Source organism: Fusarium oxysporum, chromosome X (assembly GCF_013085055.1).
Source record: "Fusarium oxysporum Fo47 chromosome X, complete sequence".
In the NCBI taxonomy this organism is placed as follows: Eukaryota; Fungi; Ascomycota; class Sordariomycetes; order Hypocreales; family Nectriaceae; genus Fusarium; species Fusarium oxysporum.
In genome coordinates this window covers 2,070,475-2,092,607 of record NC_072849.1, presented here as the reverse complement: position 1 = coordinate 2,092,607, position 22,133 = coordinate 2,070,475, and the positions used below count along the sequence as shown (strand labels likewise).

The window sequence follows — 22,133 nt, the reverse complement described above, 5'->3', positions numbered from 1 at the left end:
ACCTGCGACCATCCCATCCCCATATCAGACAACGTCAACGCACATCTCCACTCTCTTCATCACTCATTACTACGTCAACTCTATATCATTGGGCCATCGCATGGCGTTGGTCAATTACTAATCGAATAGCCCTTGTCATTCGACAACAGATTTGCTCGATAAATACCTATAGGCTATAACGTTCAGTGGAATTCTACAGCCTGTTCAGGAATTTCTTTGAGTTTCACTCCGTTTGTATGAGCTTTAACCTTTCTGGGTCCTCGTACTGAATTAGTGGCTACTGGAAGACTTTTATCCTAACAATAGATCTTCAAGCAATATTCTCGACATTTACACGCTTTTGGAGGTCACAAAGAGCAGACATCCACAAGAATAATCGATTAATATTTATTCATAAATGTCAGACGAAAGCTAATACTTTCCGTGAACTATCGTCATAGCTAGAATCATAATCATAACCAGGTCCCATCCTGTTCATCTCAGAACAAGTCAACGTGACACTTGCGCGTCAACGGAATATTCGCAGTAAACACGAGCTTCTTGTTCTTAGCATCATACTCAGCATGGTCCGTACCCTTGGGCTTAGACTTGACGCCCAGAACAGTAATGGTCTCAATACCAACACCCGCATCATACTCAAAAGTTCCATCGAAGCTCAACTTGCCCTTGTTGTACTTGAAGTCGATCTCAGAAGCAGTGTCCTGAACAACAGACTCGCCATCATCAAGATACAGAGAACCTTCGGCCTTTCCGTCAAGACCAGGGGCGATGACGAGGTTGAAACCCTTCTGGCGGAGAGCCTTGGTTGTGTTGGCGCTCTCAACGCGCTGAGGGTAGATAAGACCGCCCTTGTAGTGGACCATGATGTCGGTGACGTCAACCTCGGCGGACTCGTACTGAGCCTTACCGCGGACGGGCTTGCCGGTGGACCACTCGTAGAAAATGTCATCGGGGAGGTAGTACTCGAGCTTGGTGCTGTTCTCCTTGGTGACGGGGCTGACGAGAATACCATCACCGTAGAAGAACTGGAGATCGATGGAATAGGTGTTCTTGTCCTTGGGGTAGTTGAAGAACATGGGGTTGAGAGTAGGAGTACCGGTCTGGTTCTGCTTGTAGATGGCAGTATAGATGTAGTCAACTGTTCCTGTTAGCGATTGTTCAAATGAGGGGCATCGGTGACTTACGGAGCTGGTATCGGATGGAAATACCATTGCGAGCAGCCTCAGTAACCTTGGGCCAGCGGTAGAACTCCTGAGACTGAGAAGTAATGTCGGCGTGGTTACGGAAGAAAGTATAGAAACTTCCAAGGGTAGCCCATCGAGCACAAAGGGTCTCGGTGACGTTGCCACCAAATCCACAGACATCAGCACCGACAACGGGAATCTGGTAGATAGAAGCGAACTGCAGGATCTGAGAGATGGAGAAGCGGTATTGATCCCACTGAGACAGGTTATCGCCAAGCCAGTGCGAAACATCCTTGCCGGAACCAGCAAAGGTACTTCGTGTGATGACTAGAGCACGCTTGTCAGGGCGTCGCGCACGCATAGCGTTGTGAGAGTGAGAAGACATCTGAGCACCATATAAGTTGTGCGTATCATACTGAACGTAATCTCCACTCTGAACGAGATCGGTGTCGGTGGTACTGTCAGCCAGTGTAGGCCCAGCGCCGTTCTGAATCATGTAAGGAGGCTGGATGAGCTCTCGGTTAGGAAGACCCTTGCACTCGTCAGGACCGCAGCCAGAGCCAGTCTTCTTGCCGTTTTGCCAGCCTTGGCCAGGACGACCGTACTTGTTCTGGCCCCAGACCTTGCGGGTAGCTGCCCAGCGACCAACACCGCGGTTGCGAGGAGTGGTGCGGACTTCGACGGAGCGCTTGGTGGTCTTGGCGACAGTGGCAACTTCGCGCTTGGTGGAGCGGAGGGAGGGTGGCTGGAGACTCTCAGGGAATCCGGGGATGCGAGCAGGAGGGCCGTCTCGGACGGGAGGGGCCTTGGGAGGATCACCGTCGACCTTGGCGAAGTTCTCGGGAGTGGTGTTGTTGCCGGGATAAGGACGGTTGAAGAAGTTGGCGGGCTCGTTCATATCGATCCAGAGAGCATCGATGTTAGGACCATGCTCTCCGTCGAAGAAATTCTGGAAGAGTTCATTCCAGTACTGCTGAGAGTTCGGGTTGAACCAATCGGGGAAGACACTGGGTCCAGCCCAGACAACTCCTCTGTAGTCTGAACCATTAGGCTCCTTCATGAAAGTATCGTACTGAAGACCGCTGGTGAGAGCTGGGTTGGGCTCCATATCATACACAGCTGGATCAACCATGACGATGTAATGCTGATCGCGAGCGTGGATAGTGTCAACGAGATCCTTGTACTTATCAGCAGGGAATCTCTCAGGGTCGATAGTGAAGATGCGACGACGGTCCATGTAGTCGATGTCAGTCCACATAGTCTCGAGCGGGATTTTGGCAGCAGAGTAATTGGCCACCACGCCTGCGACTTCGTAGACATCTCGGTATCCATATCTGCACTGATGGAAACCAAGACCCCAGTAGGGCGTCATGAGAGGAAGGGTGGTGATCTCGGCGTACTGCTTGGCGACGTCGCGGGGCGTAGGACCAGCGATGAAGTAGAAGTCGAGAACACCGCCAATGATGTTGTACTCCAGGAATTGCTTGCCGTTCTTCTTGTCGATGAAGACATCCATGCCGTTGGAATTGAGGAGGAAGACACCGTGGGTGCCGCCCTTGCGGTGGTCAAAGTAAATGGGGTGAGCTCCATAGAGGTTCTGTCCATTGGGGCAACTGAAACGCGTTAGCAATCGCATCAAATTGATAAGAAAGGTTAAGTGGTTTACCCATAAGCATCGCGAGTGTAGATTGTGCGGGTGTAGTTGGTGGCATTGAGCATGAAAGGATCACTGTGCTCACCAAGACCGTAAAGATAAGGCCTCTCAGGAAGCTTCGTCTTGAGATACAAGTATTGACTCTCAAAAACAAGCTTGCTACCCGAAGTGTCAAAAAGCACTTCCCCAGAATCCTTCCTCGTCACAGTGAACGAGAAAGGATCCGCCTTGAAGTCAAATTTGAGCTTCGAGTTCTTAGGCGAAGCCCACTGTCCATAGCCAGGACGAGGGAAGATATCATCAGGTACTTGGTAGACGGTGTTATTCGTATCCAAGATCTTGACGTGAAGACGGTCCTCAGTCTGATACTCAACCTCGAGCTTCAGCTCGGGGAGATCAATGCCAAAGACATCGCAGGCCTGTCCCGCAAGAGACAAGTCAGCGTAGAAGCCTGACTTCGTCTCCCGGTGGTTGGTAGCTTTGTAGCCGGGACATTTGGAGAGATCCTTCTCGAAGAGGTCTCTGCGGGGTTTGTCGAGGTCTTCAACGCCAGCCTTGCTCTGCGCAAAAGCAGTGCCAAAGGCAACGGCTGAAGTGAGCAGCGTCTTGAAGAACATGATTGAAATGAGAAGCGCTGGTTGCTGAGCAAGAAAAACCATCAAGCCATCATGCTTGGTTATATATACAGATTCGTTCTTGGCATGGTGACTTTGAATCGTCTCGTCATGATGCATGCTACCTTCCAGGTCGGCGGAGACTCCGCCGCTCAGGAACAGAGCGAGGGAGGCTCCGTACAGAAAACCCGCTGTAACGGTCGTCATTGCCGTGAACCCTTGAAGAAAGCAGTCAAGCTTAAGCTAGGTTATGGCCGAGAAAAGAGCCGGGACCAGGTTTTCGTTGCGTGATGCTGTGCAGGGATGCATGATCTTTGAGGGCGGAGGCTCCATTTGCGGGGTTGGCAGAAGCTTTCCCCATCTTTTTTACAGAAGGTCAAAGACAAGAAAACTTTGCTGGTAAAATTAATCGGCTGGGTGAGTAACAGTCAAGAATGGGATTGGTCCAATGTCGGGCCGAACGTTATGCATAATTGAAGAAGTTCGTGAGTGCGGATGAGAGGCATTGACGAATGAATTGGGATTGGGAGACGGAGCACGTTTACTTTGGGTAATGATCGTGGGTTGGTTTGATGAGCTTCAGAAGTGAGTGTGGCTGCGACGAGAAGTGAGAGGTACCACTCTTCGATGATGATCCGAGGCTAACACCGCTCACCTTGTGTCAGAGTGTGATCAGTTAGTGGCGCATCCTTGCCATCCGAGGGTACATGCAGCCATTGCATCACCACTCCCTCTTGTTCCCAATCATTGGGCCGACTTCGGTCTGTGACTCGGTGGCACTCGAATTAGCTGCTGGATACCATGTTCTTTTAGTGCTAATCCCCAGGACCAAGCCATGATTCCCATGGGGAAGTGAGTAGCGCATGGGGAAATTCCCGACAATCCTTGCTGGCCTGAATTACAGCCAAAATTACCATCTACACTGCCCTCGATCTTGCAGAGAGATATTGGTGACTTATTTTTTCACTAAGCTGCATCGCATCTCCGCCAAGTCGTAGCCATCTCGGTCAATTATGTCAATCATGACAAACCCTGCAGTTCATCTGATGATCGAAATAGCACGACTGTGGATAGCTTCACGGCGGAACTTTTGCCTTGTTCCTGTCGCTAACACAATTGAGTAATAATGGGATGACTCCTGCTTGTGAGAAGAGAAAGGCGATTGGAAGCCTCGGCTACGGGATTGCCGGGTAGAGGCGGGCTTGCGGTGCAGGGTAAGGAACAAACTCTTGTCGGTCGGTCTTGTGTTCTTGTTGGATCATTTACAACGGGATATGCTTACGCTTTGTATGGATTGATTTGATGGTGACTAGTGTTATACGATGTTGGTTTAACCTCTGTGAACCTATGTGTTGGTGGCGGTTGAGTTCGACCCTGAATCAAGCTTACTCACTTTGTGCAACGGCCCGGCAGGTGACATCATGCGTGAAACAGCAAAAGGACTTCTCATCCTGAAATGTCTGCAAGCTATTTTCTTGAGTCGCGGGCTAGAAATTATATGGTGAGTTCTCAAATATCTTCAGTGTACTAAGGCTATCACTGGATTATCTGCTCTCGAGCGAACTATTCATTGCTCGACATAGCTTCCTCTCCTGCTCCATATAATCATATTACGAGTGCCGGAGTAAGCAAATTCCGAGATCATTTCTTCATAAGTTGGACACCGCTCATGGATTGTGTTTCCAGGCATCAGCTTTTTGGAATTGAAGATATGCTATCAATCTCGTGATGTCGCAGGCAGCAATGAAACCCAACAATCCGTTGAGTCGCATTGACCCACTCTGCTTACTCTCACCGATTGTCAAGCCTCAGCCATTTCAATGAAGTGCTGAAAACAACAAAAGAAATGGCACAAGCGACACAAAATACCATCACAAAGTTTGAGATAGTCGGGAACACAGGCAGCTCATATCCTTTGATCATCTTCTTTCACGGCTCAGGCGACTCCTGCAAGTCTTGGGGGGCTTTAGCAGAACTGCTTCGACCTGCGTACCACCTTCTGCTCTGGGATAGACAAGATCCATATGTCAGAACCGATGTAGCTATTTCCGAACTGTTGGGTTTTCTCGACAGCAGGGACACGCCTAAGCAATATGTGCTGATCGCGCATTCATACGGCGGCACCTTCGCAAGGCTCTTCCTCGAAGCGAGACCGCACCAAGTCGCAGGAATAGTCCTCGCCGAGACGGGTGCAGAGCCAACGATAGACGCCCGACTCGAACAAAGACAATACGATAAGAAGATCTTGGGGAACAAACCACTTGTTGTCATTCGTGGCAACACTCTGAAATGGAAACAACTACAGTATGATCAAGCTATCGCTGCAGAGCAGAACCTCGCTAGCCCGACCCTGCTGATGCAGAAGAAGCTTTTGGACGCGACAGACAAAGAAGATGAGAGACTGAAGAAAGCACAGTTGCAACTTTCTAGGAATAATCGATATGTACATATCCCGGATGTCAGTCATGACGTGATTATTGAGAAACCAGAAGCGGTGAGGGAGGCTGTTTGTTGGGTCATGGAGCATTTGCAGACTGGTGAAGGAGAGGTTAGGGAGGAAGAGATACAAGTACAGGCGAGAGGCGAGGACGAAACTGTTGCCAAAAAGAGCTTTGGGGATAGGTTGAGAGGAGCGAAGAAGATGTCTCTGAGAGGAAGTCTGTCCAAGCTGTTCAAGAAGTCAGTCAAGTGAGAGAGAGACATTTGAGATACCACTGTTGTGAGAGTTTGAACGAAGAGTTTGAATAGAAATGTAATATCCATATAGTGTGAGAAGAAGGTTATAGAAGAAGACCCAAGCCGTAGGATGTACAAAGAGAATAGGCTAAAGAGGGCAGTATTCTTTCCACTTTGTGAATGATGAAAACAAATCTTTTCCCATGAGAGGAAGAGGAATAACCAAGTAAGCAAGTGAGTAAGAAAGAGAGTAAGCCGGCTGTAAGTACTAAATACCTTGCAGTCCAAAACACAAAGAAATTCTCTGGCGGCATCTCAGGCTTTGACAAAACGGAACCCAGCGGCGTCGTTCTCAACCGCACCAACATTGACCAGCGCCCCATCACCGCCAACTCTCACATACTTCCCATTACTAGCCGCTTTGATAGAATAAACACCCTGGCTCTCACCAATTTTCTGACGAGTGATGAACCGCTCCCAGGTACTAGCCGTTGCACGAGTTGCAGAGGGCGCAGAGGCGCCGGACTGATCCGCCTTCACGTATTGGTTGCTCCTGGCGAGCTGCAGGGTCCCAGCGTTAGGTACATATGCACTAGAGAAGGCATCAGTGTCATTGGCCGGGGTGCCTGACGCAGAGAGGTGGTCGCCGTTGGCTGCGGACGCGACGTATTTGCCCAACGTGGCCTGGATCTTGTAGTCTCCGTAGGGGTTTTCTGGGAGGCTGCCACAGATAGGCTGACCGTTCTGGTTGGGACGCGTGCTGATGAAATATAGTTCGTTTGTGTATGTGTTTCCAGAGCCTGTGATTGGAGATGTGTCAGTCGAATTTAAGGTGCACCACCGTTCAACTACAATGTCGCGAGCTCACCAATGCTAGCATCTTCGGACGGCTTGCTCGGCAAAAAACATCCTTTGCCGATAGTAGCTCACTGCCTTCTATCTTTCTCCAGGTTTCAAACTGATACGAGAAATGTAGCCTGGCTCATGTGTGGGGTCCCCGCAAACACACAGCCAACCATGGAGGTCGGAGCGTATAGCGCGGGGATATACTACTTTGTTGTAGCTACCGAACAACAGATGACAGGTCACTGCCAGGAATTTGTCAAATTGGAGGAAGGGCAATTTCAGGGGTCTGTGCAGATGGACGAAAGTAGTTGTGATGGCAGGCTCCTATTCTCTGGCATTGATGAGCACTCACTCCAAAACAATCCGTTCCATTCTCTTACAACCTGAGAACATAGTTGATCTCTCCATGTTTCTACAGCTCAGAGTTCTTGCATATATATCTTAAATGTTCGTGATCAAAAGAATCGCGTTTAATAGACACTGCTCTCCCTTCACTTCTTTCATCCCATGGGAGACATTTAGATATTGATATCAGTTTGCAGCTCAAGTTATAGCTCGCGAGGATATATTTAGATAGCTATCACAAAAGGTCTGGGACTGCAATATGCCATAGTCGGTCCTATGACATACCGGAAAATGCCTAGGAAAGGGCTTTCATGGCATGGGTAAAATGATGAGTGCTTTCTTAGTGTAGTCCACCTACTACTCTTTGTGGTCAGATATTAAGACTACATGAACCACCTTCCTCTCTCCCGTGGTCACAATATGATAGTTTACTAAGCCGAGCCCACCAAGTCCCATTTACCTAACCCAAGAACAAACTTACCGACATGGGAAAAGGAGGTAAAGAGAAATATGAGGCCCATTCGTGTTAAAAGAACAAGCGCACAGTGCATCATTGCAAACCACTAGTATACTCATAATCCAGGCCTTCAGAGAAGCACCGAGCTGGCTATTGAGTGCATCCACAAACGCGATCATCCTCATAAACACTTTAGGGGGTACTTTGACATCACTACTATAAGTTGATGTATTGCATTTGGAAGTTAAAGCATTCCAGATATTTATAACGCTAGAAAGCAGTGCTGACCTAGTAATCTGAGGATAAACCTACATTGTCAATGCAAGGGAATCAAAAGTGGATTTCTGAACAATTATTACATCTCATTGCAATTCCATATTACAGATATACAGAACAATTGACACAAAAGGCTTGAAATCAAGCTCCGACTCCTTGTCAAACAGTATCGAACCCCATGTCCTGTGTGAAGGTCAAGTCATACCTTGGTTGGGCACTTTAACTCAAGGGTTCTCCATCTGACCCGATAACCTCGGGTAGATCATCAACCGTGCCCAAACGCTGCTGGGCAGAATCATCGTCTGAGTGGCTTTCATCTGATGCTGCGGGTGTAGATGCGGCCGGGCTGACACTGTCGGATGAGCGGGCAGATGCCGCCTCAGCTGCTGCTGAAGCACCTGGGCTGCCCTGGCTTCCCGGACCCCGTCCGAGGATAGTGTATCTCTCAAGAAAACATTGCTCGATGGCACTGGCGGTAACCACACTGGTGATCCACGTGGTAGTGTTTGAGATGGGTTGGATTTCCTCGGTAGTCACAATTAGGACATCGACTGTGACTTCAACGGGTTCACCGGGAAGATAGTGAGTCTCACGACAGTGGCCTTAATGTCATTAAAGATCAGTTTCTTATGCCCGAATAGTAGGATCTGGATTTGCATGTACTGACCCTTAGTTGTGTTGGTGACGGTTGAAACTGTAACGCTCTCAATGACCCTTGTTGACGTTGGAAGCACCTGATCTCTGTATCAGCATGTCTGTCTTGAGCATGAGGATTTTGCGACTGAAACCTACCACGACCGAGGTTGTGACAATCTTGTTGGTGATGGTTCTGGTTGATTTCGGTACGTAAATAATTTTGGCTTTGTCTTCAACACCACACTGTGTGATATGGCCAGCGCAAGGTACCATGACCTTGTCGTCAGGGTTACCGGTCTGGGTTTCGTCCGCCCTTAAGGTCGTGGTCGAGGTCGACACTGAGATGATAGCAGGACTGGGATCGCCAGATTCTGTAATTTGTTACTGAAGGCCCATGTATGATTGCGGTCTGGAGCCACGTCTAGGAAAAGCTTACCTCTCACGGCAGACGCCAGGCCTGCGAAACAAAGAGTAGCCATGATGGCAGCTTGCGATAGAGATTGGGGAAACATCGTGAACAGCTTATTTACAGTGAAAGGATGTGAGAGAGAATGAAGACAGAGGGTAGCTTGCGATTGCAGCTTCACTTAGCTGGTTAAAAAGAACGAGGGGAGGGCAGGATTATCAGAACGACCTCAGCTTCGAAATAAATGCAGCTCGATAGCTCTACTGAGCTAGAGAGCTTACCCAGGGGTCCAAGCCAGCTATTCGAAGTAGTCTAGATCTAACAATGGACCCTTTCTGGCCTGCAGCTACTCTCAAGTGAATTGAGTTTGACTAACTCCCAACCATCTACTGAGTAGGGTCTCCTCCGAGGACCCTGGGGGCGTCTGCTGCGTAGTTTCATAGGGCCTAGATGGTTCAACGCTAAAGCAATTATCGAACTATGTGAGGTGAGGGTTGTGATACTGGCGATGGAGTGCAGGCGATAGTGCATCTTCAGCTGCAGTCCACTGCAAGAAGTCAGCCTATTTACCCCAAAATCCACTTCTTGGAGGTGGCTGGCTGGTATGACGCGTAGCAAGCCGGCTATCTACAGTCTAGACTGATTGGGACCAAGCCACAACGGACAACGGTTCAGAATGGATCTAAAACGGGCACGATTGGCGTTTCCCCTCATCCGATTTCAGAGCTGAATGTTCATTTTTGGAAAGTAGGTGCGCCTCAATGATCTACTGCACACACACAATTGGTACACAATGTGCTGCGCATGGTAGCTCGAGCTGGCTGGTCTAGTGCGTGTTGATCCAGCTACACGACGCCTCAGAGGGACATAATTTGGGCGATAGTGAGATCACCATTACATCGCTGAGCAGAATCACTGAACTTGGGCGTGTTAGGCGAACTTGCCGTGAGAGTTACCTGTCTGTCTCATCTTTATTGGTCCAGGTTAGACATTTGAGGCCTTCTCTAACGTGCAGTATGTCTCAATGTATCACGAGAGACACCATCAGATGCCATGCAGAGCAGCCACATAGACAAATACACAAAACAACAACGTGCAGTAGTTCCTGAATTGCCTAGATATGGCGAGATTAGTGTCTGGCTGGATGTACATACATGTTCAAACATCCGAGCGCGAGTTTCGTTAAACAGTTTAGCCAGCCTCCAAACTACCAGATCTAACGCACAGCCGGAAATAAGGCATATCGTCTGACTGCTCTGGTCTTGAGTCAATGTTGAGTTGTCCTGAGCCGAGCTGCCTCTCTTCTACGGCCATAGCCACAGTCAAGGGCCACTGCGAGTGACGGCTATGTATGCACGAGAGATGTTCGAGGACTCCAAAGTAGCTATGAGGTTCTGGAGTCTATAAAAGCAGGCACTCGCCTCGTTCGAAACCATTAAACGATTATTCTCATAGCATAGCATTCAATTTACAGCCATCACCAGAATTACTAGCGAGTGAGATTTGCGAGACACAGTTTCTACCAGTCATGACATCCGCAGAGGCATTCAAGGAGCTCCCCAGGGACATTGCTGCGGTTGATGTGAAGGGCATGACCTACGTGTTCTTCGTCAACTCGAATCACCAGCTCTGCTACCTCCTTTCTCCTGGGCCGGAAACCGATGACTATGACCCTCGCGTCGTCAAGCTCACAGACGGAGACCTGAAGGTCAAGTGCGGCAGCAGGCAAATCGCCGCAGCGGCTTGGCAGGGAGGAAACGGCCAAGAAGTAAGTTCTGACACCAGCCTTCATGAGGCACTCTGACCTTCTAGATCCGCATCTACTGCATTGCTCCCGAAAAGGGGCAATGTGAGAACAAAGGCTATATCCAAGAGGTCTCCTTCAGCTCTAGCACTGGATGGGAGCATGGCCTTCTTGGCTACAAGGAGGAGGGAAGGCCTTACGTTGACAAGGATGCCTCGCTAACCGCCTGCGTTCATACCTGGCCTGACAAGACCGATATTAAGGTTTTTGCCTCAGGAAAGGGCGAAAATGGACGTCCCAAAATTACTATGCATCAGTACAGCTATGGGCATAAGAAGTGGCTGGGCAAGGTTATCAGTAACAAAGTCTCGGATTGGTAGGGCTTTGGCGAGGGAGATACTGGCGTGTGAGGTTAGAGCTAGTGATACGTTGGAGTTGTGGAATGCCATTCTTGTGCGTTAGTGTCAATTTGACTTAGCAAGGACTGAAGTCTCCGCAAGTAGTTGTTGATGAAATGAATCTCGGAGGACAAGCTTAGGCGCAAGTCTAGAGCGTTGACCCTGATCCGATCTACCGATAGCTAGAATTAACAAGCTCATGTGTTTACACCAAGTTACATAGCCATGGACTTGACTAGACAGCCACGTGTAGGTCATAGCTAGAATCTGAAGAATCAATAATTTCGTACTAAGGTTCATCAATCCATAACCGTAGCCAGCAGGCCAATCTAGATCGTAGATCATGCGCTCAGTTAACAACCAATGCCTGCAGAACTATCCCCAAAAAGATAAGCTGCGCAGAGATTTGTCTTTTCACTGTTGTCGGATGCTGTAGCCCAGTAGTTGAACAATACCAGCTCAGTCTAGTTCGTGTAGGCCGCAGTTGCAAACGCCTGTCGCTCTCTTTAGTTTCCGAAAGCTGCAGGGTCTCGACGCGCATCGGTAACTGCTCAGCACGCCACTTTCCGTAGCCAAACTTTGTCATTGATAAGTATTCTACGAGCTATGCCTTTAGGGGCTGCCTGAAGTTCTTTTGGAGCTCGTAGCGATATTCTTCGGGATATGCAGCATCTTCATTAGTTCAGCGTTGAGGCGCGCAAAGAGAGTTTAGATGCGCCATCTCAGCCAGCCTCATATTCCCCGACAGACAGTCCCCCCCAGGTTCCAGCCACAATAAACCTGCATCCTTATCACCCAACTATTTGCCATAATTCGTCAATAGTTTACGACCCGTCACACCCATCATGACCCCGCGAATCCGGCATCGGCGGCAGAGCGGCCGCTAGTATAAACCTTCTCATGGGAGAATGAAGCTTTGACATTGGTTCCCCAGGTTTAGACCGTTGGGATCCCTGTACCGCTCGGACCGTTCCTGTCCTGCCACGAACTCGTAATTTGAAACCTTCTAGAGAAGTTTGGGAGCATCAGCCAGCCTTTTTTCACCTTGTTGGAAGCCCAGGACGTGATATAGGTTCACGAAATGCATGCTGTCCAGGCCCTTAGACCTTTTGGTTCGCAAAGATCACGCCATGCCATTCATTAGCGTGTCCACCTGACGGGCTGCAGCAGCGCATCTCGCCGAATCTCCGATGCCGTTGTGAAGGGTGGACTTTGAACTTAACTACGCCTCAGTAAGAGATTGACGGACCATCGGTACAGTGCCGATCGTCATACTCTAATCGTGAAGCCACAACGGCATTAGCAGCCCCAAAGAAACGGCTTTCGTGTACGGGCGTTTGAGGCATCACAATAGGAAATGAAAAGAGAGACACTGCTCGGCGGTAGTTAAGTCATCAGCTCTCAGTATGTGTGAGTCTTTGGCAATATCATTCGCCGAACAAAAGACAGCCAAGACAACTCAACATCACCATCGAACTTTGTACAGTCTGGACTGATTAGAATCGGAACTAAGGCCACTAAACGCGGGTGGTTTCCGCGGGATCAAATAGCCTCCCCTAGTAGCTGTTCCCGAAATGCCCGCTAGGCCCTTTCTCTGCTTGAAGAGAACGAACGAGCGGTGGAGGGGTCATGGCTTGTAGCTTCGGGTCTACACCCACTTCCCGAGCGGGAGGAAGCCGATGTTCCTATGGGACACGTGAAGGTGAAATTAACAGTGCTTTGCCTTTGAGTGGAAGTCTGCAGGTCTCTCCTGCTCGGAAGACAAAATATTGCCCACACAGAACTTCGTTTCTTGTGCTACGGATATTGCTCCGGTAAGTAGCTTGCCCTTTCTCAATCCGCCTTTCCAAGTGATTGGGCTCAACGCTGGTCTCTATTCGGTAACTTGAAGTGGAGTGCCGGATTTTAAGATGTTGCAGGGGATTTTCAGGGTCAAAGTTTAACATTTTGCAACGCGTGGTAGTCGTCACCACCATGGAAGCTTCTGTCAATCCAAAGTTCGTTGTATAGATAGTTTTTGGCTAGTGACCAGCTGAAATCCAATCCAACTCTCTGGCTTGCCGCTTGATTTGGCAGCTTCGATATGCATACGGGTTGGTGAACCAAGTCACTAGCCGCTTGAGACACTCTTCTTCTTAACACAGTTAGTTGTTACTTAAGGAGTTTAGTAGAAAGCTTGCGTCGCTAGCTAATAGTCCAGCTTGTAGAGAACATTGGACGAACACGCATGCGCCGAGTCTGGATATTATGCCCCTCTTTCACGATCCTATTCGTCCTATGTCCACACCAACGTCTACACGAAGCTCTCCACTTACCCATTCAAGAATTCTCATCAGTAAGTCTACCACATGTTATAGCTCAACAAGGTATCCGGAGATGATTTGAGCTGAGGCTAAGAACACACCAAGACCTCGTTCATAGCCAATAGTGCTCATTCCCACAGTAAATGTTACTTTTTCATCAGCTGGATCAACAAACCGAAGCTACAATGCAAGTTCCGAGCCTAGAACCTGACCTCATCCTGCCTCTTCTGTTCATCTGCCTCGTCCTAGTGTGTATACTTTGCACTAGTTGCTTGATCCTAGTCATCGTCGTGATCAGACTCACCATTCACGGCCAGCGAGGTATACCACTCGAGGCTAAGGAGAAAAAGGACGATGCCAAGGGGAGGGTCAAGGAGAAGGTCAAGGAGGAGGTCGAAAAAACTATAAAGAAGCTCACTGACCCCGTCCAAGACCTCTATCATTCAGCACAAGATCATCTCAAGCATCCAAAGAACCCTTTCACACAACAACCAATCTCTCAATACTTCCGTTCGGACCATTCCTCAGCCAATATGTCTCACGTTCAGGTAGCCTCTACCACTTCCCTCATGACTTATCTGAGAGCTATATACTGACGACCTGATCATTAGAACATGGTCGCTGTTGCGCAGAACGACGGCAACACCATTCTGTTTCAAGTTAACAAAAACTTCGAGATCATCTTCTATGAGAGTCGCACTCCCAGTGAAAGAATTCCCAGGAAGAAGTATGACATGAACACGCTCAAGATTAAGGGAAAGTCAATCAAGGTCAACCCAAAGCTGCCCATTATCTCGGCTGTTGCGTTTACTCACCCAGAGTCTTGCGGCGGCAGAGCTCAGGTAAAAGCCGCGTCGTTGCCTATATATACTTCTTTACTGACCCTGCAACCAAAAAGGTCCGAGTCTATTATGTCGACAGAGACAGCCTCTTCCTCCGTGAGATCATCCGTGTTGGTGACAAAGACGAAGATTGGAACGATGGACTGGATTTCAATGACAAGGACTTCACTATTTGTGAAGTCAGCGGTTTGGCTGCCAACGTTTTCCAGTCGGCTGGGGACAAGAAGAGCTTCCAGATCAAGGTTTACTATCAGCGGGACGGCGCGGACGAGTTTGCGGATGTTTCCTACAATGTTGTGGGTGTTACTGATGAGTGGGGCACTCGACCCAACGTCACCGAAGCCTAAGTGACGATCTCTATGGGGGTCGGGCTGAGGCATGACGCTGATGCTGGGTATTGCACTTGTAGTAACCGAGGGAAAGCACATACTAGATCTGTGACGATGGCATCACACTTATAGCTAGGATAGTCGAATTTAGCCACTCTTTAACTCTACCTGATGACTTTGAGTGTTGCTTTAATGCTTTCAGTGATCATGAAGTCGACGATACTTTAGTTTCAGAAGGGCATTAACTCAGATGCCCAGAGGGGTAAGTTGTTCTGGCTCGATCACGGCGTTTGCAGCCTCAGTTATAGACACTACGACAGTCCTACTGGGGGCTAGGATCGCTGGAGAGGCTTTTCTTACGATCCTATTTGTCCGCAGCAACCTTACTACCAGCCTGCTCCTGTGGCACCTGCTCCTTTAGATCGAATATGACCACCACGATCCCCTCTTTTCCAGATTATATGAAGTCTGGATGGGCTCTCCGCAAAAGAGACTCTTCAAATATCCTTACCTGCGGAGTTCGTTCATACTCTTTCTTCGATCAGTGGGTTAGCGATCGCAAGTACTTCTCTTCTGGATATTTTTCACAGCATTTGCCTCTTGGTAACAAGGTTTATCCTCAGACTGTGTCACTATCACTGAGCTGCCACTAGCGTGACATCTTCAAATATTACGACTTACAACCTCAGTACAGTGGTACAGCAGAGATGATTACTCAAGAGAATCGCTGTCTTCGACATTCTTGGATAACAAAAGTTGCTTAGCGTCGACTGTTGCACTCTTCAGGAACTAGATCAGGTCCAGGTCCGCTGGTTATAATTTTTCGTATAGAACCGATCATAATGTCCTTTCTGGGATATCACGAGTTGGGGAGGGAGAAATGCGCGGGTTTATGCTATGGTGAAGCGCGGGGGAAATCCGGCTGGAAAGATCTTACGAGCACAAATACATCGTAAGTGCTGACTTCGCTTAATATCTTGTGTCTACGCTTCAAAAAGTATCTACGCGGCTTGTCAATGGCAAGAATGATCATTTCGATATGCTATCGCTGTTTACTAAGAGCTCAGAGAAGATGGCGAGTCTGCCCTATAGGGCTGCGGCATAGAGTTCTCTGAGGATGCCGCAAACCGTGACGTCAGCATGGAGACCTGCACACATGTACGTCAGTGACATGGGGAATGCGAAGTGCCGCAATCTCTCGGCATATCATATCTAAAGAGATCGCTGGGTATGGATCTGAGACGGGTGGCGATGTGTCGGGGCCGCCAATCGGCAGAGAGCCAGAAGCCTCACTTTGATAGGGACATACGGGCCGAGGGTGATATTTCACTGACAGGTCTTACTCGAATGGGTTCAGTTTCCTGCCAAGACCTGTTGTGAGATGAATCGAGCACATAATCGAACTTCACTAGAGACCGGATCTCCCAAATCATTGGCTACAGGGACCTCGTTCCGTCGTTAATGACTGCCGACAACGGGGCTTGAGAAATGTGTCCTCAGCGCGCTAATGCTGTAAAAATAGTTATATAACACCCATGATGGCCCTCAATCCTTCCATACTTCTCAAACTAACCATCCATCTTGACGTTGCTTGTTCCCAGACGGTCGCGATGCTCAGGATGTGAAATCTTATGCAGTTCACCTCCCAGAGACATCCATACATCATACCAACGCTATTCCTTGGACATATCATCGGCATCGCCGTTGACCGTCAGCACAGTACCCGATGATCTCGCTCATCACCCAAAAATATGCCCTTACAAAATTCTCGTTCCTCTCTGGAATCAACTGCGGCCATGCGGCGCCGCAAATCATCCACCTGCGGCAGTCGGGCGGAACCGTGAGCGGAAGTTGCGGCGAGTGCGGCATCATGACTAAGGATTTCGCTGCGGCGTAAGCATCCCGACTTTGAATAATCATGCGACAACATGACATGAGGAATCCGTTTCGTAGCGGCTTTGCCCGGTAAAATTTGCAGACTTGATACCTTTATATAAACATGCTTGCCAGGAGTCTGTAGTGGGACATATCATCCATATATCATACACACATTACATTACCACCTACCCATTCAAGCTTATCCTTATCCTTATCTCTTATCACACTGCTTATCTCTTATCGTTATCACCACCATCACCAATCATGAAGATTCTCACCAAGGCAGAAGAAGAGGCCCACTACGCCGAAGTCGTCAAGGGCGGCCTCATCGGCGGAACACTCTTCCTGGGTCTCGGTCTTGGAGGCGTGTACTATGCATCAAAACGCTACCCAACCTTCCGAGGCCTCACCCTCCCCTTCAGAGCATTCCTCGTGACATCAACGGGTACATTCGGCGCCATCGTCAATGCCGAGAGATGGAGTATCGCATACCAAATCGCCCAAGATCCTAAGCGCAATTACCAAGATCAAGCAGCGCGCACAGCACAACTCATCCGAGAAAATGAGTCAGCGTATGAGCGTTTCAAGTCATATGCCAAGGAGAACCGATATCCCATTGTCTTCGCGTCGTGGTTGGCGTCAATGGGTATTGCGTTTGCGATTGTTAGTCGACAGCCTATGAACACGGCGAACAAGATTGTGCAAGCTCGTGTTTATGCGCAGGGCTTGACGTTGGCTGTGTTGTTGGTGTCTGCTGTTTTTGAGATGAATGATCTCAAGAACGGTGATAGCAGATGGCAGACCATTCGGGTCGTGGATCCTAATGATCCCACAAAGATCATTGAGAAGAAGATCCACAAGGAGGAGTATGAGGGACAGGACCTCTGGAAGGGTAAGTCACTTTTATCAATTGTTTGGATAATGGCTAACAATATGCAGATATGGTCGCTGCTGAGGAGCGAAGACTTGCTGCGAAGAAGCAAGCTGCTGGGCATTAAATGGAAACCAAGATCATTGAATGATCACTAATTTGTATCAAAATTTGCATTGGGTGGTTTTGGAGTGAGATATCGGGTCAGGTTATAGATCGAACGGCGCATTTTCTTTTGTTGTATAGATGAAACATTAACATGAACGTGGAATGGAAATACCAGAATGATCAACTTCAAACTCTGATTGCAATTGGATGATGGTGATAACTTCTCGAGCCCGAAGTAAGGCACGTACTTCTTAACTTCAGTTTGAACCATGAAGCAATCGATATCTCGTTCAAACCAGGTCACATGTAAGATGGCAAGGTTGAGACTGTCCATCTCATCGTTTCAAAGTCACATCCATATTGCTGGCGCAACAGACATCGCAGACACAGACACATAATTGAAACCATTAAACATTCGCATTACATTTAAATACTATCATCAATCTTCCTTATGCGAAGGATTATATCCCCATAATCTCTTCCTCTCAGGTCCCCACCACTTGGACACAGCGTCCGCCTCAGCAGCCCACTTGGAAGCCTCCTCCCCAAATTTATTCCGAACAGCATACGTCAACTGCTCAAGCGTCCACTTCTCAAGCGGCTTCTTCTCTAACGGATCATTCTTGAGATCTGTGAATCTATATTGTGTAGAGTCATCGAGCGGGATGACAATGCGCCACGGTGCATCTGCAGATGTCATTGATAACATGCTAGCTCCTCCATTAATGATCCCAAAGTTCCAGGCGCGGCGGCCGTTGTGGGTAGCTTTGTAAGGGCGGATGAGGGACTGGCCCTCGTAATCGTGGATAAGGTCCTCAGCGGCGTTTTGGTCTTTTTCGTTGAGGGAGCCCGTATTGATGAGAAGGTCGAGGATGGTGGGGAGGATAGAGAGGGATGTTGCGTTGGCGTTGTATTGAACGCGGGGGATGTGAGGATGGCGGAATGTGATGGGGACTCGGAAGTTGCTAACGTGGCCGTTCTCGTAGGTTCCAGTCTTGGACTTTTGATCCTCCTTGAAAGCCTGTCCGTGATCGCCAACAAATACAACCAATGTCTCGTTTGTAAGACCGTGGTCATCAAATGTCTGAAGCAACTCGCCTAGCCAGGCGTCGGTGAATCGCATCGCGTTGAGATAGTCGTTGAACTCCGAGTGCCAGCCCATCTTGCCCTCGGTGTTGAGAAAGTCGGTCTTCTCGAATGATTTTGGTACGCCCCAGGGATGATGAGTGGTGCTGGTGAAGTGAGAGAAGAACATGCGCTTGCCCTTCTCCTTGACCTCCTTTAGGTAATCCTCAATGTGCCCCTTGAGCGTCGTCTCAGGGAAACCGAAGTAGTTGATCTCCTCGAGTTCCTCGCCGTTCTTGCGATCATCTTCGAGACGGCCTCGTGTAACGATATGCTCAAAGCCAATTTTGTCGTCGAACTTATCCTGACGATCATAACCATCGGTGATAGACTGGAAGAAAGCAGGATACCACTGCTGCTCCAAGAAATCCTTCGACTTCTTATCATCCTTGAGCTTGTTAAAGAGATTGAAGACCTGAGGAATACAAGCCTGGTACGCATCCGTCTCAGACTCCTCAAAGCCATCGACAGGCATGGACCAGGCGCCACAGTGGATAGCAGCCATACTCTTGAACGACAACGAAGACGTTGTGAAACCGCCGACAACGTTGATACCTCCGTACCCCTCCTGCGCTGTATCGTTCCACTGCGGGATAGCCACGTGTTCAAAATCCGAGCCATCCTTTCTCTTCCAGTTTCCTGACTTGCCGGTGAGTCTCTCGGCGACGGGGCTCATGCGAGAAAGCTTCTCGTTGATCTCGTCGATGTCTTCACCCTTGTGCGACTTGACCATGAGCTTGTGATAGTTTGAGCCCTGCTGCAGAGGGAAGAGTTCCTCGCGATAGCTCTCCATCATGATTAGTGCCACGTGCTTGATCTTGACGTCGCCGCCCTTGAGAGTGTCGCGGATAACGTCAATGATGTCGGTGTCGAGGTTGGAGATCTTGAGAGGGTCGAGAACGGGGTTGTAAAAGGTACCGTCGGCTTTGGGGACTTCGCATGCCTTGCTAGGGCTTGCTGCAGGCTCCTCATCCGTGGTCTTGTTTGGCTTGGAAAGCCACTTGGAGAAGCCCGCGGGGATGTCGCTGGGTAGCCATTCAGGGACTGTGTCTCGGTACTTTCGCGCAGCATCACCGTCGTTACCGGGTGTCCAACCGGGGAAGCGTCCATTGGGCTCCTCCCAATTATCGGGAGTGATGAGATCAGGGAGAGGCCATCCGCCTTCGACATTGTTACACAGCTTGGCCGGAGACTTGAACATTTCCAGCATAGCGGCGGGGAGTGTCATGGACATCATGGTATAAGGAGCGGCAGGTCGGAGAGTCGTCGTGAGGAAGAGGAAGACCGAAATGAGGGCGAGAATAATCCATGTTCGAGGCCTCGTTCGAGATTCTTCGTGAGTATCGGGGATGAGTCGTGCGCCTTCTTTGGCGACCTCGAGGTCTTCGTCGAGTTCGCTGTCGGAGTCATAAGCTAGTGACTGAGGGGATCGACCGTTTCTGTGTCGGAACCACTGCCAGGCTGGAGTAATGTTAGTATGAATTGACGATCATTGAGAGGGTCATGTACCATGTACAACAGGCATTCCAACCGTTGCAATTAATGAACCGACGGCCCTGTAGAGAAACCACTTCGCAACCCAAGCCACGACGACGATGAGAGCTCCCGCCGCAAGGACAGAGTTAAGCCCACTAAGAAGGATTTTCATCCCATCTTTATCGCCAGCATAGCTCAACGCCTCTGACCATTTAACCTCATTGCCCGTCGAATAAAAGAAGCCCAGTTGTGAAGCCGATGCGCCGAGAAGAATAAATCTGCAATTATTAGCAGCGATCAATTGAGGCTGGCATGACAACAACATACGAGAATATGCACCCCAAAACACAAGCTCCAACAGAGAAAAGGCCCTTCTGCTGCCGCAGCGCCAGGCGCGACAGGATAATGACTAAAACATCAGGAAGTAAAAGCGAGGGCAGAAAAAGGACGAAAGCGCCGGGAGAGATTGTCTTGGCGTGGATAGAAAGGTGGACCAGTTTAGTAAACGTCAATGAAACAAATATCGTCGAAAAACAAAAGGGAACGAGTGTCGCAAACATGATTGCTCTCCAGTGGATGAGAGAAAACAGAATTAAAAAATAGCTGAATATTCCATGGAAAGAGGTCGGAGAAAGAGGACAAGAGAGGGAAAAAAGGAAGCCTCAAGAGTAGAGCAGAAAGGATCCAAGGTCGTTAAAAAAGGATCACGGTCGTAAAATCTTACATTGGCGTTGGACCCCCCCTAACTAAAAGGTCACTAAAACATCAAACTAAATGGGGAATTACTGTAAAAACAGCAACTGCTCGCGTGTTCTGTGAGAGTGTGTGTGCCACAGCTCAGCCCAGATTAAATCTGCTACGTAACATGGAATAACCATGACTTGTTCATTAGCTGAATACGGACAATTTGCACTCCTCGACCCCTGGCGTCGGTCACTTCTGCATTGGATCCATGTAGGGCTAGACGGGTGTACAGCACCACTAAAAACTCTTCGGCCAGTGGCGGTTTCAAGGCTCGTATTCTCATCTGCCAATTCAATCTGACTAAACGGCTCCGACTAACCGAACGCTCCCCTGCATCCAATTGGCCAAGAAGGGGGATGCAGAGTAAAATTAACAGCACGGCACCGAATTGGTCGCCAAGCTAAACAGATTCAAGCCGGTGCTGTAGGGAATTACGCTTCAGCGAGTAAGGTCACGCGACAATGCAAGGAATGGGCTATTTTGTCTGAGCGCTTGCTTTTCTGTGAGTCTCTCTCAATTTAAAGTCTAAGGTTAACGCTCCTGTGATGATGAGGGGCCGACATGGCTTGCACGAGGCGTCGATAGTGTCCGGCCCAACAAGTCTCCTTGCTGACGCACGTTGATCAACAACAAATAAGCACATGCAGAAAACAATGCATTTCTCTGCATGAGGGCATGAAATTGGTTGCAACACTCGTACATTCTCTCAGCTTCTTCCCCAGAAAAAAAGAAACCTTGCATGGCCCGGTGTCGTCGGGCAAAAAAAGTCCCCCCTTTATTCCCAGGTTAACCAGCAGAAAAAAGCCGCTTAGCCGACTTTTCCCATTTTTAGCCCTCCCTTGACCAATGTTAATGGGTCGACCATTCAATCATGGAACAGCTTAATTTCACGCTAGGCTGCGCCATTATTCCTTCTTGAGGCGGAACGCTGCGCTTTGTCTGCACCTCTACCAAATATTACACGATGACTGCTTTAGTACGCAAGGCGCCTTGGTTTTTTCTTGGCTTACCCCTGAGTATAGTCGTCGATCGATCTCTTGGCGAGCGTGGAGAAGTTGGGCTTTTTTGTTTTGGTCTAGACAATGGCCTTGTTTACCCATGCAAGGGGGGGGGATCTCTCAGCTTTGACACTCCTGTCGCGTGTCTCTTATGTTTGGTGGGTTCGTAAGAAGAGGGGCCCTTTGCTCTGCTCTTGAAATGAGGTTTCACTTTGCCCTTGGA

The 22,133-nt window shown here is 49.0% G+C and overlaps 7 protein-coding genes across 7 annotated transcripts; 4 read left to right on the top strand and 3 right to left on the bottom strand.

Moving 5' to 3' along the window:
- Window positions 1-367: 367 nt before the first annotated feature.
- On the bottom strand, window positions 368-3,585 carry FOBCDRAFT_191284 (glycosyl hydrolases family 31-domain-containing protein). The gene is made up of 3 exons (XM_031191760.3): window positions 2,851-3,585; window positions 1,185-2,797; window positions 368-1,138 (listed from the first exon to the last, which is right to left on the bottom strand). Exons 1-3 carry the CDS (start codon window positions 3,570-3,572, stop codon window positions 480-482), a joined length of 2,994 nt encoding a protein of 997 aa, XP_031032991.3. The 5' UTR covers window positions 3,573-3,585; the 3' UTR covers window positions 368-479.
- A 1,553-nt stretch (window positions 3,586-5,138) lies between these two features.
- On the top strand, window positions 5,139-6,240 carry FOBCDRAFT_232895 (Alpha/Beta hydrolase protein). Its single transcript, XM_054707200.2, has one exon. The coding sequence runs from the start codon at window positions 5,299-5,301 to the stop codon at window positions 6,142-6,144; it is 846 nt and encodes a 281-aa protein (XP_054563175.1). The 5' UTR covers window positions 5,139-5,298; the 3' UTR covers window positions 6,145-6,240.
- A 203-nt stretch (window positions 6,241-6,443) lies between these two features.
- On the bottom strand, window positions 6,444-9,298 carry FOBCDRAFT_253689 (uncharacterized protein; the record flags this gene model as incomplete). The annotated part of the gene is made up of 7 exons (XM_031191757.3): window positions 9,125-9,298; window positions 8,845-9,059; window positions 8,720-8,786; window positions 8,297-8,654; window positions 8,167-8,235; window positions 7,801-7,992; window positions 6,444-6,888 (listed from the first exon to the last, which is right to left on the bottom strand). Exons 1-7 carry the CDS (start codon window positions 9,198-9,200, stop codon window positions 6,444-6,446), a joined length of 1,422 nt encoding a protein of 473 aa, XP_031032988.2. The 5' UTR covers window positions 9,201-9,298.
- Window positions 9,299-10,539: 1,241 nt separating this feature from the next.
- Window positions 10,540-11,506, top strand: FOBCDRAFT_232893 (uncharacterized protein). Its single transcript, XM_031191756.3, has 2 exons — window positions 10,540-10,862; window positions 10,907-11,506. The coding sequence occupies exons 1-2, from the start codon at window positions 10,623-10,625 to the stop codon at window positions 11,216-11,218; spliced, it is 552 nt and encodes a 183-aa protein (XP_031032987.2). The 5' UTR covers window positions 10,540-10,622; the 3' UTR covers window positions 11,219-11,506.
- Window positions 11,507-13,724: 2,218 nt separating this feature from the next.
- FOBCDRAFT_285683 (uncharacterized protein) lies at window positions 13,725-14,879 on the top strand (the record flags this gene model as incomplete). Its single annotated transcript, XM_031191755.3, has 3 exons — window positions 13,725-14,087; window positions 14,151-14,381; window positions 14,438-14,879. 3 exons carry the CDS (start codon window positions 13,725-13,727, stop codon window positions 14,726-14,728), a joined length of 885 nt encoding a protein of 294 aa, XP_031032986.2. The 3' UTR covers window positions 14,729-14,879.
- Window positions 14,880-16,621: 1,742 nt separating this feature from the next.
- On the top strand, window positions 16,622-17,757 carry FOBCDRAFT_323850 (uncharacterized protein). The gene is made up of 2 exons (XM_031191754.3): window positions 16,622-17,480; window positions 17,528-17,757. The coding sequence occupies exons 1-2, from the start codon at window positions 16,853-16,855 to the stop codon at window positions 17,584-17,586; spliced, it is 687 nt and encodes a 228-aa protein (XP_031032985.1). The 5' UTR covers window positions 16,622-16,852; the 3' UTR covers window positions 17,587-17,757.
- A 206-nt stretch (window positions 17,758-17,963) lies between these two features.
- FOBCDRAFT_323849 (alkaline-phosphatase-like protein) lies at window positions 17,964-21,021 on the bottom strand. Its single transcript, XM_031191753.3, has 3 exons — window positions 20,496-21,021; window positions 20,202-20,446; window positions 17,964-20,153 (listed from the first exon to the last, which is right to left on the bottom strand). The coding sequence occupies exons 1-3, from the start codon at window positions 20,726-20,728 to the stop codon at window positions 18,007-18,009; spliced, it is 2,625 nt and encodes an 874-aa protein (XP_031032984.2). The 5' UTR covers window positions 20,729-21,021; the 3' UTR covers window positions 17,964-18,006.
- Between the last annotated feature and the right edge of the window lie 1,112 nt (window positions 21,022-22,133).

What these genes read in the sequence shown, in the direction of transcription:
- FOBCDRAFT_191284 (XM_031191760.3), bottom strand. Translation starts at nt 3,572, where the DNA reads ATGCATCATGACGAGACGATTCAAAGTCACCATGCCAAGAACGAATCT. An exon ending in TACACTCGCGATGCTTATGG is followed by an intron (nt 2,798 to 2,850) that starts GTAAACCACTTA and finishes AACGCGTTTCAG; the next exon opens with TTGCCCCAATGGACAGAACC. An exon ending in TTCCATCCGATACCAGCTCC is followed by an intron (nt 1,139 to 1,184) that starts GTAAGTCACCGA and finishes TAACAGGAACAG; the next exon opens with TTGACTACATCTATACTGCC.
- FOBCDRAFT_232895 (XM_054707200.2), top strand. Translation starts at nt 5,299, where the DNA reads ATGGCACAAGCGACACAAAATACCATCACAAAGTTTGAGATAGTCGGG.
- FOBCDRAFT_232893 (XM_031191756.3), top strand. Translation starts at nt 10,623, where the DNA reads ATGACATCCGCAGAGGCATTCAAGGAGCTCCCCAGGGACATTGCTGCG. An exon ending in AGGGAGGAAACGGCCAAGAA is followed by an intron (nt 10,863 to 10,906) that starts GTAAGTTCTGAC and finishes CTGACCTTCTAG; the next exon opens with ATCCGCATCTACTGCATTGC.
- FOBCDRAFT_323850 (XM_031191754.3), top strand. Translation starts at nt 16,853, where the DNA reads ATGAAGATTCTCACCAAGGCAGAAGAAGAGGCCCACTACGCCGAAGTC. An exon ending in GGGACAGGACCTCTGGAAGG is followed by an intron (nt 17,481 to 17,527) that starts GTAAGTCACTTT and finishes AACAATATGCAG; the next exon opens with ATATGGTCGCTGCTGAGGAG.
- FOBCDRAFT_323849 (XM_031191753.3), bottom strand. Translation starts at nt 20,728, where the DNA reads ATGTTTGCGACACTCGTTCCCTTTTGTTTTTCGACGATATTTGTTTCA. An exon ending in GTTTTGGGGTGCATATTCTC is followed by an intron (nt 20,447 to 20,495) that starts GTATGTTGTTGT and finishes TAATAATTGCAG; the next exon opens with ATTTATTCTTCTCGGCGCAT. An exon ending in TGGAATGCCTGTTGTACATG is followed by an intron (nt 20,154 to 20,201) that starts GTACATGACCCT and finishes ACATTACTCCAG; the next exon opens with CCTGGCAGTGGTTCCGACAC.